Source organism: Odontesthes bonariensis, chromosome 12 (genome assembly GCF_027942865.1).
Source record: "Odontesthes bonariensis isolate fOdoBon6 chromosome 12, fOdoBon6.hap1, whole genome shotgun sequence".
In the NCBI taxonomy this organism is placed as follows: domain Eukaryota; kingdom Metazoa; phylum Chordata; class Actinopteri; order Atheriniformes; family Atherinopsidae; genus Odontesthes; species Odontesthes bonariensis.
The window spans coordinates 4,269,055-4,284,437 of NC_134517.1; the positions used below are offsets into that span (position 1 = coordinate 4,269,055).

General features: G+C 39.9%; 1 protein-coding gene across 6 annotated transcripts in view; it reads left to right on the forward strand.

Moving 5' to 3' along the window:
* Nucleotides 1–15,383, forward strand: part of pard3bb (par-3 family cell polarity regulator beta b) — a 275,337-nt gene that overhangs the window by 14,668 nt on the left and 245,286 nt on the right. For all 6 annotated transcript variants that reach the window (XM_075478942.1, XM_075478941.1, XM_075478945.1 and 3 more), the window contains exon 2: nt 4,472–4,573. In XM_075478942.1, the coding sequence (XP_075335057.1) occupies nt 4,472–4,573 (102 nt within the window). The remainder of the gene's footprint in view (nt 1–4,471; nt 4,574–15,383) is intronic.

Genomic DNA, 15,383 nt, shown 5'->3' on the forward strand with positions numbered 1-15,383 from the left:
GTATAAAAATAGTGTTTTGTAGCGGCGATACGATATGCCCCTCTCACTTCCAGGCTAACGACTTTTGGCTAAAAACGGTCAAATCAAAATTCTCAAAACACATCCGAATGACATGATTTTGATGTCAACTCAACGTATGTACTCCCAATCATCCAGTAAATTGATCTAAAGTGCATTTTACTCCGGATTATCCCTTTAACAAGAGAAAAGAAGGGGGGAAGGGTAGGGCTTGGGGGTGGGTTTAAGAAGAGTAGGACATGGAGAAGAGATGTGTTTTTAGATTCTTTTTGAACTGTAGTAGAGAGGGGGCAGAACGGATGTGAAGTGGCAGATTGTTCCATAGGGTAGGGGCAGTTTATCTGTTAGATACATTGATTGCCCATTGTCCAATAATTGTTTTTTATGAAAGTGGCAACATTGAATAAAACAGAACAGAAACCCATCTGTTTCCATGAATTATCTAAAAAGTGCACAAACTACTGTCAGATCTCCAGAGTCCTCGACATCTCCATGTTAATGATGTGTCAGTTGTTTTTCAGTAATTTGATAAATAGCCTATTAGTCTTGGTCCATGTACTTCTGAGATACGTTGCAAATTGAAATGGAAGGCACCACATTTATTCTGCTGGTAAATTGCACAGATACTGTTAATCTGTCTGCAGGTAATTTTTGCTGGAACCATTTCGGCTTTAATGCAGATAGGGCTTTTTTTTTTTTTTTTTTTTAAATTTACTCAATGAAATATCATTTGAAATTAGTGGCTTAAAGGAATCATGTCCCTCTTATGTCAGGTTGATGATGAATTGATAACTTGTAGAAACAAAGCTTAAAACAGTTGGAATATATTCTGAAACCAAAGCCAAGAGAGGAAATTCTCAACATTCATTTTTATACAATTATGCTCTGAAATTTTCCCCAGTGATTCTAAAATATCCTGTCTGGCTCCAGAGATAACACGTCCCAAAACTATGATTGGTGTTGCTCAAGGAAGGTAAACACTTTGCAAAGAAGATAACAAAACTATGTTAATGCAGTGTTCGCCAGGTCAGTTTAGTGGAGCTGCACAATGCAGTAGGACGGGAGGGAGCCATTCAAGCGCCTTTCTTTGTGACATAAAGCAAACAAAATGGGGTTTGTATGGACCAAGGTTCTATTGAACTGGGGATAATAATTTATTATAAGTAACCACACATTTCTACATTGTGTGGCACCAGGAGGAGGAGAAGATCAAACATTGTATGTTTAGCTATGTTTTCTCTCAGGTAACATATAAACAAGTGGACCACACATCATGTCAGTTTACTCAGTAAAGAAATGTGATCAGCAAATATAATCAGGGCTTCACTTGTAGAATAGGTGTGGCACAAAGGCAACACTATGTGCTGCTTTCTGGGATATTTCCAGCTCATTTCTGCAGTCAGGCTGCAGGAATGATGGGACACACGTGTGCCCTGAAATGTCCAAATCAGAGCAGGTGTAGTAAAAGTAAGTCTCATTCGCATGTTATTTCTGATTGATTAACTCTGATGGAGAAGAATGAAATTAGTTCTGTGAGATGGGTGATGAACGTCCAGAATGTGCTGTGTGTTGGTTGGCCTTCAGACTGATAAGCAGGGACACGGAGTGCCTTGTCCCCTACATGCGCCTGACCCTGAAAGCCTGATTTAATGGAGCACCACCCTGTGATGTTTTGACTCGTACCTTTCCGTAGGCTGTGTGTGGCTTTTGTATTTGTGTGTGTATGTGCGTGTGCTGTTGTCTCAATATGTTGTTCAACAACCAGCTCTGTGTAGTCAGCTGTCCAGTACAGTGTCGGTGTCATTAATCACAGACCCAACACAGCGGAGAAAGGGGGTGAAGAGGGAGAGAGAATGGGCAAGGCGAGAGTTGTAATCTGTGCGAGGGACCTAAGGAAGGATGTGTGGAAAGAAACTAAGGAGAGGGAAGAGATGAGAGAGAAGGGCACCCAAGAAGAGAAGGCTGTAAAAATGAGGAGCAGAGGGGACTTTGTGAGCCGTTGAGAAGGTGTTTGAGAGCTTTGGTTTGTTTCTCTTTTATTTCTCTGAGCAAAAAGAATTCTATTACTCTGGTGCCCATGTGCCTGTGATGCAAACAAGTTATAACTGACCAGCCAATGCTGCCTTTACTGACGTTGCTGTTTTACACTCACTTCAGTATCAACTCTGAGGATGTTCAGCTTAAAATACACTTCCAGAAAGTCCACTGAGGGCTACTGTTATTGCTAATAAGGAAATGTTAAAGCCAGTTACAGTAAAGGTTTATATGGTGTATACACACAGGGCCATATTTTTGCATAAAACCTTCATTTTTATCATGTCTGTTTTGATTCGGTCAGCTGATATTGACATTAAAACAAGTACTTAAAAAGAAGACATTATGAAAACCTGCACATAAAAGGGTAAATGGATGAAAATAAACTAAAATGGAACAGGACACAAGACAATAAATATGAGCCTGGAGTTACTGCTTGGTGTAAGACATAAATGCTTTAAAACCAGCACCCAACATTGGGTTTTCACAGAGCTGAGTGTATGAAGAATAAAGTGAATGGTTTATGTTCTTTATTTGAATGATGAGTCTTCTTTGGTAGTTTGTTTCCATGACTAGGTATTTGAGCATCTTGATACTGAACACAGGAGAACCAAGACTGCAGCGTTGGGGAACTCCTCATATCAGTTTGTATTCTCTCAGTTTTGCATTTTCCAGCTGATACAAAGAAATCTGTGTCCTCAGTGATGAAAGCTGTTGTGTAACGTTGCACTGTGCCAACTTTCAGACTTTATTAGTAAAATAATGTGTTCAAATGCATTAATAGCATAAGATTCAGAATCTTTATGGTCATTGTGACAATGAGACATTGACAACAAAATTAAAGGTGCAAGTTTCCTGTGCATACGAAATACAAAAAATTAAATGAATCAATTAAAAACTACAAAAACCTAAATTAACACACACACACACACATATATATTGCACATGTCCTTAACTGTGTAAACACAAACGTGGGATGTGTTGGGTGGATGGATGTAAATGATTAAAGGGACTAATGTATGGAAAGTCCAGCAGCATTTAAACAGGGTGATGACACATGGATGGAAACGGTTTCTGAGTCTGTTCTGAAACCTGAAGGCAGACGCTTTAACAGTGTGTGTCAGGGGTGAGACGAGTCCTGTAGGATCCTTTTAATGTTCCTGAGGCGGCAGGAACTGTGCAGTCGTTCGGTTGAGGGGAGAGGGCAACCGACTATCCGCTGGGCAGCCTATTTCTTCTGTGCAGCTGGAGAAACAAGCACAGACACAGAAGAGCACCCTCTGTGAGTAGAGTCTCTTTTGGGCCTTGGTTATTAGCTCAGCAGTGTGAGCTGCCCAGGCCAGGTCCTCCTAGGAAGCAGAAGCCTTTCCATCCCGGGATGCCCTAGAAGATCATAACACAGGCGATCTGTGCGTGACATGTTTGAAATGCTGATAGGAAAACATTAAATCGGTTGTTCTGAATCAGAAATGGGTTCAGCTGTTGTTATGCACTGTAAATAGTTTTAGGTCTGTTTAGGGGTGGGCGGTATGCATGGTATCATACCTTATGCAGTATTTTTCACCAACGGTAGAGATTTTTTTGCCATACCTTATACCGCAATAGCTCATGAGTCCTGTAGATGGCAGTAATGCAAAGTTTTGAACATCCGCTTGGATATGCCGGGCGACAGTAATCGCAAGACAAGGTAAAACGAGTAATTGGTTTTACCACCTGCGGGCTAACCATGCTCCAGAATATGAAACTAGTCAAAGCCGGTGTTTTGTCGATTTCTCCTACTTGACGAGATTTGCTACTGTGTGGTTTTGCGCATGCGCCAAGCCGATTTTCTAAGTTTCGTTTTCACGCCCATAATGTTTTGCTACCCTGCGGCTCAGCTGGTGTGTAACGGTAACATCCTCAAAATCCTGATTATTTTCTCTTTTGGAAGACATGCAAAGTAATAAAACACTTATCGTATTAACAAGCAGTTAGCTTAACATGCACAAATGGGGTGTCTGAAACATGACGCATATTTGAGCATGTTGAATAAGTGGAAGGCGCCTATGAAAGTTACGTTATCCAAGAGGCAGCGGCTTTTCTCTCACAGAGTTTATTCGAGGAAATGTACCTTTTCTTATTTTTTAAATATAAATATAACGTATATATTTTTTATATTTCCTGTGTTTTCTGTTTTGCACAATACATTTCATTTAATATTGCTGCAAACATCCTGATTGAAAGTGTTTAGTTGGTGCTATGGTAACCACTGAGAAACTGTTCTGTTGTAATTTATATACAAAAGTACCATACCGCGATATATACCGTATACCGTCAGTGGCTCAAATTTTACCGGGGTATACATTTTAGGCCATACCGCCCACCTCTAGGTCTGTTTTCATGTTTTTGGATTAAAAGTTGCTGTATCGTCTGTTTATAGGAAGGAGATTTTCTGGTTCGGACTCATCATGTTGAATACTGTGATGGGGGGATTCTGGACCCAGATGATATACTTAGTGATCTGGTGGAGGACAGAGACAAGGTAAGAACCTGCAGAATAGTTTGTTTTCTCCTTTTAAAAAAAAGTATAATAAAGTTGTTTGACATTAGTTTTGAATGATCTTTAACCCCCTGAATCACTGGCAGTAAGCTGATGATGTCACAAAAAGCAAGTCTTGTTTTCTACATGATGTCACAAAAAATCACTGTATTTATCCATCTTACTCCTTAAAAACCTTTTCATACTGCTAATACAGTCCATATATAGTACTGCTTATTTCCTAGTAGGTCATATAAAACTGTCGTGTGACACGATATCTGTATGTTGTGTTATGTGTGGTGAAGTGTGTGCTGTAAGCTGTGTGTTCACTCTCTGACTTATTGAGCTGCATTCCCTTGGATAGAATCTTGCTTCTCTTGCAGAATTCAAAGGTAAAGGTTTTAACTTGCCTTTAGCATTAGGCAGTGTCATTAACAATTCCCTTTTGGCAAGCCCAATCCATATATTTCCATTTTTCATATCCCCCCTAAGGAAAACGTCCTTTTTTTCATTTAAGCCCATGGGAAGTCGAGTTTTTCTGTCCTTCCTACTCTGCATTATTCGAATGTGATAAGTTTCCTCCCTTTTTGGACTTTTTGAACTACGTTTTAGGACCTTAGATTAATCTTGAGTTCTCCTCTGATTGCTCTTTGTATTAAAACAGTGTCAACATGTTTTAATTAGCCTTTTTCCGATGGTGAACTGAATTTTTCATGTGGTTCACAGCTTGAAAAAAATATATAAGAACCTGCTGGCTAGAAAATACAATGTTCAGTCTTTCTGTGCTCTGCTCATACTGTATGCCTTTTAGGACGTATGAATATTTCAGAATTAGTGGCACTAATTAATGACAAAGATGCTGTAGTTAGTCATTTCTCTTGAGGTAGTCAGCATCTTTTGGAAGAACAGCTCCCTCTCTTGTTAACCTGGGCTGATGCTTCTGTTTCTTTTTTCATTTTAACAAAGATCATTCCTTCTAGTTCTAAAGAGCAAAGTGTTTCTGATGAGAGTTTTGCTACATTTGAATTAAAAATGTTTATAATCTTACATCCTATTTCATTTTTGTGTGAGTGATTTTAGCTCAACAATGTTAACACAAGGCTCCAGTGGAGTTATGACTAATGAGAACACTCCCTGCTGTACTGAAAATAGTGTTCACTCATGACATTTTCAGAAATATCCTCATTTGTCAAAAAGAGGTGGTGACACGGCACACCATGGCTCTTGAACCGCATGAATTACTGACCAGAACACAAAACGGGCCAAGAGAGCAGTAACTGACCTAGGAGATTATTTTTACAAGAGCCTGTTGCCATGGTTTTAGAGTAGTGTGGACTGGTCCCGCTGTTAGCTTGTTGTCACTTGCCCTGTGTTCCTGTGTCCTTGTTTGCAGTGCTTTTTTATCTGGAGGTGTTACAGTCTGGAGCTTTAGCTGTCAACAGTCAGTAAAGCACGAGCCGTGCACTGCTCTGGATTTACAATCAAAAATGAGTGTGAAAGAAGATGGAATGGATTTCATTTCTTTAATTGTACGTCAGTTACGTTTCAAACATGTCCCTTTTTGCACCACATTTTTTCTTTGAATGTCTGAATTCTGAGAATGTAAATGCTATAAAATCTCCATAAAGAAATGAAAATAGAAAGTTGTGTGATAATATCCATAAGAGTGGAATTCAAGCGGCAGCTCTCTACTTTATGTAGGATCTGTACCCACAGGAGGCAGATGGCAAAAAGATGTCAAGAAGAACTGACTCATTATAGTGACATGACTGTTACTCAGTTGTAGAGTCAGCCCACAGGTTCCCGTTTACACATTTAGCTCAGGTTTAGTCTCCATTTAGTTGTGAGGTTCAAATCAGGCTAACAAATGAAGGAGAGAGGCAGCCTATGGTTGAAATTTTTGGCTGTCTTTTATTGTGAGTTGAACAAAAGAAGAATTTAGTTAGAATAATAGAAGTGAAATGATCAGATAAGTGCTTATTGATTTGAATAGCAGGTCCACAGTTGAAACTGGTCTAACAGGTCTCTGTATGGTTGGATAATTTCTGTAAATGAATGTCTTTGTGGGGGAGCTCTCGAACAACTGATGCTGTAGTCATTAATAACTGTTTTTGAATGTTGTCTCTCCCCTCATATTCACTCAAAAGGAATCGCAATGCTTTTTTTGTGTTAACACTGAAGCCAAATATCAAAGCACACAGCCCTCAAAAATACACTTTTCAATACTCGGATCAAATGAAATGCCACACACTAATATCCCAAAAACACACACATATGGTAAGATGGAGTCGTACACTGACACACACACACTCAAAGGAATACCCTTTGCAGAATAATACCCAGCAATGCACACCCCTGAGCACCAGAGATTGCATATGAAATGAAAGTGTGAAATATTCATTGGATTCTGAAGCAAGGCTCTCATAGTATTACTGAGCTGAGATGAATAAATGGCTCCTAATCCCAGATGAGTGTTTTACTGTAGGCAGTCTGAGTCTGCTTGGCTTTAGATTTATAACCGCAAACAAAACAGAGGATATTTGAAATCTGCTGAAGACAGAGGTCAAAAATCCAGTTTAGACGAATCCATGGCTGAAATATTCTGCTGATACACCGTATATTATTTCATCTTATACATTAGAGAAAGGGTTTAAATCTTTGACAGTCGAGGTGATATTTATCCAGTGAATGCAAACGTGGGTGTGTTCTTTGTTTTTAAGGCCTAATCTTTTTTTGGTATTAACATATGATCTGTCTGTGGGTTCATTTTCTCGATAACTTATTTGCCCCTGCACACCATTTATTAAGATATTTTGTTGTTTGGATTCTGCCTGTACTGTAGAATTTAATCAGAATTTAAAATAAATGTTAGTAGGGCTGATATTTCTCCAAAGCAAAAAAGCCAGGGTTCTCAGGTCGGGCTTTTTCAGCTCGGGCTTTCTCAAGTCGGGCTTTCTCAGCTCGGGCTTTCTCAAGTCGGGCTTTCTCAGCTCGGGCTTTCTCAAGTCGGGCTTTCTCAGATCGGGCTTTCTCAGGTCGGGCTCTGTCATTTGTAACAAACCAAACCGTGTGAAAATCTGGTAAAAATTCGGGGAGGTATGATTATTGTTGGGGATTTACACCTTCCTCAGTCGAAATAAATGCAATGTGGGGGCATTGGAGACCCATTCAAGCTGATACGTCAGCTCATATAGGCAGCGTCAGTCTATGAGGCGTCTACGTATATTATGTCTATGGTCATTGTGGTTGTTGGCTTTCATTTTTTTAGTCTGTGCATGCATCCATTAGAAGAGGACCTTTGGCATGTTATTCGATGCTTCCAAAATGCAGCTGCATACCTTGGTGAGGAGGAACATTGTTATGATAAAGATCTGTGAAGAAAAATATTAGTCGAGAAAGAGCAACACAGTCTCATGAGATGAGAGGAAGTATTATTCTCGATTTGAGTTTTTTGAAGTGTGATTCCCATGGGGGCTCCATACATTTTCTGGGAAGGCTTAATGAATGGAGGTGAGAAAATATTATTCTTTTATCAAAAGAAGGTTGAAGGGCTCAGTTAGTTCAGTTGGAGAGAAATTTGATTGTTTTTCCAGTGTCAGAAATGTATAAATGGCATAGGACAGGCTGTGTATGTATTTAGTGTCATCTAGCATGTCAAACAGCATTATTTGGTTATCTGTTGCTCACTTGCTAAGAGTGAATGGAATCAATCAATATAATCATTATCTGTGGGCAAGCAGGAATTTACTAAGTCAAATTCATTTAAGTAATACAATATCCTATGTGACAAATGATTGTAATACCAACAGTGTAAAACAGTTTGAATTTGGAGCAAATATGAAGCGATGCATTTATTTGAAAACATGCATGTTAAATGCGGAGTTTCTGAACTGCATTTCTGATTATGTTTAGGTGATGTTTTCTCTGCATCAGCAGCTGAATGCATCTCCAGTCTATCCTCCTGTGGCAAATGTGCAATGCACAAACTGCAATGGTTTGTTTGGTGGTGCTATTAAAGTACAGCAGAAAAGGTTTGCATATCAGCTGAGAACCAATCCTACATATGTCATCAGTAAAATAATTCATCAAAGGATGTGCTTTTTGGTTCTCTGAAAGTCTGATTGGTGTTGTATGATACTAAAACATGCATTTAATGATACCCAGATGGCTTAATTCAGTCTCTGAAGTGACGGCCATCAACCGTTTCATCCTTCTCAGTAACGTTCTGATATTGTCATTATACGCAAGGTGAAGCCTCCTAACATTTCTTTAATTTGACCTCAAGTGTGCCATTTGTAATGGCATATAAAAGGCCCCAAAGAGGGAAACGATGCTGCTTGATGGGCGCAGTATGGTTCAGCTCCTGCTACAGATCACAGTGAGCAGAGAAAAAAGACCTCTAACTCCTTAATCATAGTTAATGAGCATACTCATGTTTTCATTACTCATCCACACAATTTGCGATCCATGCACACAAATAAGGTATCTGGGATTTATGTTGGGATTTGTGTGCTGGACTTGGAAATGGCTTCATAGAACAAGGAAGCGTGTCGGTTAAGGGTGTCTTTTGCAACTTTTTGAAGCATTCAGTCAATTTGTTAAATATAAAATACTTTAATATCCAAAGTGGCTTAGTGGTGCAGTAATTACCTGTCTCCTTACTGTGGGTCAGCTGGATCCCAGGATCTCAGGTTTCCTCCCACAGGTCCACAAGTTCTCAAAATTTGGGATTGTGGGCCTCAGATGAAGCTAGAAATAAGATGCCCCCTTTAATTTAGCTGATTCTCTGGATTCTTTAATGAATATTAATGAGACACACCAAATATTCTGGATCGGACTATGTTCAGAAGACATTGAACACATCACTTAGTTTCTCACTCATTTAACGTGGTAAACAGAGTTTCTAAATGGGTGTTATTAGTTTGCCTTTTCTGGTCATAGTGTCATAGCAGTTGTTCTATGAATCCTGGTGTTTTTTTAGTTTTTTTTTTTAGTATTATTGGTTTTTATGAAATACTTGATTATTTCTCTCTTTATGGTTGCTTTATGTCTTCATAGTTATGTGTCTCTGTGATTGTTTAGAGGGTCTTTATTATAATTTCTTTTTTAGCTGTAATTTTGTCTGTCTTTGTGGCAGTTTAGCCTCTCGATGGTTGTTTTCTGTCTCTGTGGCTGTTGGAACTGTTTCTGGCTGTTTAGTGATAAAATTCTGCCCAAACTGATGTATATTTTTAGGCTATTCGTTGCTGGCGTGCCCTTTTAGATAACTAATTCTCTTTGAAAATCTCTGGTCAAATGCGTTCAGTTTGCTTTCATGTGTGATTCTAAACTGGCTGGAGGTCGGTGTGAGTGTGAGCACAAATTTAGTGTTAACCCTGTGATGGAACGGTGACCTCTTCAGGGTGTACCCCGCCATTTGTTGATGGTAAAGATCCCACCCCTCCATGACTCTCTAAGGAATATATAGAGTTTAGATAATAGATTTATGGATGACATATCATTTCTATGTAAAAAATCCCACCTATCTGTATCATTGGACGGTCCTGTCCAACCAGACGGCCGGTGAGCTGTAATGTGGAGGAACTTTCTCTGTTTGGTTTGAAGGTTCGCTTTCAGACCGCCATCCAGTCACCCTCCTCCGACATACACACACTCCCTCACACACATTTTTTTCTCCATTACCCTAATGTCTCCTTTGCACGTTGTTTTTTAAGCCCACTCACAGCCACAGAAAATGACAAGTAAGCAGAAAATATGGATCCCCATCAGCGTTTTTCACGTTGCTGGAAATGTATTTCCTAATGCATTTTGCCATCTTGTCTGTATGCAGAAACAGACTTTTCCAGGGTTTGTTGAAAGGTTGGCTGTAATGGAGAGACGAGGGACAAACACTGCTGCCTGTGGATGGATTTTCTCAGACCTTGGATGTTATGCACAGTTGATCGGATGCACAGAGTCTACATTGAGCTTTTGGAACCAAAAAGATTACAGATCAAAGAAAGCCCCCTTTCACTGTGACACCCCCCTTACTGTTATGTTTTTTAATCCATCTATGTTAGCCCCATCACCTTTTTACCTGAGGAAAAACAGAAAGGAGAATATTAATGACGTCGAGAGACTCTCACTCTAAATCACCCCAAAATATATTATATAGCAAGTCATTAATCTGCACCCGCTGACACGTCCGCTCCACACATACATACAGCATGCTCAGATTGTAAATGGTGCTCTGCTAATATATGTTAACTGTCAGTATAGACTGATGTGTGTGTCAGCGTGTTGCAATTAATCAGTGAGGCCATAGCCTCGTCAAGAATAATTCACAGTTCGGCTAATGGTTGATTTTTTTAATTTTTTTTTTTCAATCCTAAAGAAAGAGGCTTCTGGTCCCTCTACCCTTCTCAAGGACTGGCAGCTACACCTGATCACACACACAAGACGGTCAATGACAACTCCCACATACGATTACTACACACAGAAAAAGGTGGCAAAGAAGTGGGATCTGATAAAAAACAGAAAGGTACAGAGGATGGACAGCAGAGGGTTCAGAAGGTTTACAGTGAGTCCTTTTGAGGGACTAAGAAGAGCAACGCTGCCACACTCATTCATATATGTTAGTGTATGTTACACACCACTGGCGGTTGCAGTAGCAACACAACACCATATACTCTCACCCAATCTGGGATTTTATTAGTGGTTTCACATGGGCCTTTATGCCATTCTCTACTTGTTGTAGATAATGGGTTTCTGCTGGCAAATCTAGATTTAATGAGATGGGATGTGCTGTTCAGGACAGTGGTGAGGTGACAAAACCCGAAAGCTTGTTTCAGAGTAATGCTGGTTGATATTTTTCAACAATGTCATATCATACTTTCCATGGAAAAAAAGAAAATAGATAAAAATTTGATTGTTTTAGATAACAGTAGCCATTTCTGTTGACCCAAAGAAATGAGGGGGAAGAACACTGGGTTGTTTTATTCTCTCTTAAAGCCCAACCGGAAAGTCATTGGCTTCAAATGACTAATGAAGGAAACAGACCAAAGACACTTTACACCAAGCAGACCTGTGCTGTTGCCCCTAAAGCCACACCCTGAGAAACACAATAAGGCAACAAACTGTATATTCTGCTGCTCATTATAGCTGCCCACACCTATACACACACCAGGATGGCCAGTAAATGTGTTGAAGCAATAAGCAGCAATGCTTTCTTTAGTGGAAGGTCAATATTATTCTCACCAGTTGTCCACTTCATAGGAGGGCCCGAGGGGTCAAAGGTGGCTGCGGTACTGTTGTGTGTGTTTGTGTGTGTGTTTGAGTGAGAGGGAGAACCAGAGACGTGTTTTTCTTCCTGTTCATTCACTTAAGCCTTAAGGTTTATTGATGAATATGATTAGGAGAATGTGGAAAAACAAAAAGAGGACAAGACTAGAAAAAGCTTGACTTTATCAGTTAATTTCTAAAAGTTTCCAATAATTTCAAAGAATGTAAAAATGCATGAGCGGTGCTTTCTAAATAAAAGTAACGAGTCTATTTAAAGCCATCTTTTCTTTTATCCCTGCCGACTTTCATTCCGCAGTTCAGTTTCAGGTTAGTAGTCAGCTAAACACAGATGGCATGTTTTCATTGCTTAAGATAATCCAGCATCTAATCTAAAATCATAGCAAAGTAAAGATGTAAAAAACTTCATGAATAGAACATCTTTCCTTGGGTCAATCCCAGCCAACCCTGGGAGTAAGAGATAACAGAGCAGCCACTCTTAAGCAAAATGAGTCCAGGTTGAAGTCTGACTGGTTTATGTGTGACCACATTCATACTGCAGAGCAGACGGATGAGGGAAACCACAAACTATTTGCTTTATAATGAAGGAAAAGTACAAAGTTCCACCTCCATCATTTTGAATTAGCACTGCTAAAGCTTGAAGTCATTCATCAGATCATTTGATGAAAGAAAAATCCTATTGGAGTCAAGAAGCATTCATTAACATTTAACACAATACTAATATGATTATTAAGCAGAACACAGAGGTGCAACCTGAACGGTGGGATTTGTTGGAAGTCTGTCTGTTGGTAAATGATCTGGGATTGAAATGTTGGCATTAAATGTGGAATGAGGCCACCTACACAAATTATTGCTCCTTAGTATTTCATATGGCATGTTTTTCTAATCCCTTTCAAGTCTCATTGTATTGATCTGGGTCATGGTTCAATTAATGTTGACACGTCAACCAGCAGTGCACATGCACACACACACACACACACACACACACACACACACACACACACACACTGAAACACAAAGTGTGGAACGAGCCTAATCACCAACTACCTAAGAATCCCCTCAAATGCTGCCTGACTGTCTGCTGTCTATTGTCTTCATTATCTTGTCACAGCAGAACAAGCAGATATGGATAATCACATTACAACCACATCATCTTTACTTATCAACGCGTTAACTGTGCTTTGGTTTGGTGTGTGTGTGCTTTTAGTTACTGCTGCTCCTCACAAAATGTTTGGAAGTTTCTATCAGTGTGCACATACTGCACAGATTTAATGTTCATGTAATTTATGATGAAAACCGTAGGGGGGGATTATGGGGCGTTATGCGTATTAACCCTTCCAACAGGGCCGTAATTGTCTCATTTTTGACTGGCTTCTATTTTGTTCCTCAAAATGATAAAGTTAAACTGGGGGAAAAGGAAAAAGGGAGGAATAAAGAAAAGACTGTGAGGGAGACGGAGGCGGGGGGCAGACGTGCAGCAGACCAGCAGAAGGAAGACGGAGAAGTTTGGAGAACGAGTGGGTTTAGATGGAAGACCTGAAGATAAAGATCTCTGAATACAGCTAATGAGACATTTGAAATAAAATGAGTGTTTTGTACACCTTCAGGCAATGTTGGATTTTTGGAGGAAACAGGTTAATTTAATAGAAGCTTTGATTTTCTTCACTTTGAAGCCATTCCATCTGCCTCCACATATGCCTTCCTTTGTTCTTCATTTGGTCTTCACGGAATCATCTCCAGGAAAGGTTGATCAGTTCTTTGCCATGGGCTGCATTTCGACCAAAAGTATCTGGTACTGTTGGCTTCATTCACATATTCTGGCAACCCAGCACCTTCCTACATAGTTGTGCTTTGTTGTGCTTATATTCGAGCTTTGGAATGTGACCAAAACCAATAACCCTCCTCCACAAAAGAAGAGTAACTTTGTTGTCCTCTCCCTCCTTATTCACTTGTCAGCTCACACTGTTGGTGCACACCATCTCCCCCCTGCTGCTTGTACTGGCCATTAATTGCCAAGTTTGTTCAGTGTGTTCCCAAAAGTGAAAACGAGCTCATTTGAAAAAGTAACAAAGTTCTAGTTGAGATAGACCCTGGTCCCTGTTGTGGGAGTGTAGGAGCTTCAGGACCCTCTAAGGTTTGCTCATCCTTGGGGAAAGGTCCTGCGGTACAAATGTGGTCATAGATATATTATACATATGCACAAACATATGACAAGACACCACACACACACATCAGAATAACAGGAAAGCCAACTGTTTAACAACAGAAAGTGTTTCTGAACAAACAGCTTCTATCCCCACAGAGAAGTTTAAACTAAAAGTATCTGATGAATGTCTTAAGAATTTTTATTCCAGCTTCATTGTAAAGGCTTTGAAGTTCGAGCAGTCAGTCGTGATAATCAATCAGCAGCACATACTGTTTGTGCATTAATGTGTAAGTCTAAACAAATTGTGCAGCAGCCACACGTTATCATTACTTCCACACCACTGCCAAATGAAAGCCGAGATGAAACCACAGATTATCTTGGTGCTTAATTGAGTTATTTGTTTCAAGCACTTGAATGTTCAGCAGCTCTAACATTAATGTGTGTGCATGCAGCACCTCAGCTGTAGGAGACAGAAAAAAATCTTCAGCTTCTGCAGAGCTGCATCTGTGCGCAGCAGCAGCTGGTGTTATTTGCCACTGATAGGTGTAGTTTTCATGTTCATGGATGTGGTAAACTGTACAGAAGAGGTGATGAGCACATAATAGTTGCATGATAACAGGAAACCTGAATCATTTGAATAATTTCCTCATTACCAGAGATTTAGAAACTTGATTTAAAACTATGTGTAAATATAGCTGCAAGCAGCAATGTGGGGGTCCTAGCAGAATGGCCCAATAGGGATGGCTTGGGCCTCTCAGGAAGGCGTCGTGAGTCCATGCACCAAGTTTGGCATTGATACATCAATGCATCGCAGAGATACGGCCAAATGTCCCATTTGCGCGTCGGCATGGAGTTTGATTGGCTGCCGTGGTTACACGGAAGTGAAATAAAAAAATCCACATAATAACTTATGTGCGGCTTGGTCTGAAGATTCTATGTGCCAAGTTTCGTGGAGATTGGACAATCTTAGTTGCCTGAAATGCGTTTTGAAGGTTTTTGATTAAATTCAAAATGGCGGACAATCCAAGATGGCGCAAATAACTTCATTGAGTGTGTTGACCTCAACCTTATCCAGGGATTCTATTGATACCTCATTTATGAAATTTGGACCAAGGGGTCCAAAGATATGAGCAAAAATGCATTTTTGCTACTTATAGCGCCACCTATAGGCCGAACGTCACCAAACTTCTTGGGCCCCTTACCTTAGCAGTCTTGAGATTGTGTTATAAGTTTGACGTCAAGATATTAAATGGTTGCCAAGATATGACCTCACTTCCGGTTTGGGGGCGTCAACCTCGAGTTTGATTGGCTTTTATGGAAAAATGGAAGCCTAATTAAAAATTCCACACGATAACTTTTGTGCGGCTTGGTCTTAAGAGTCTATGTGCC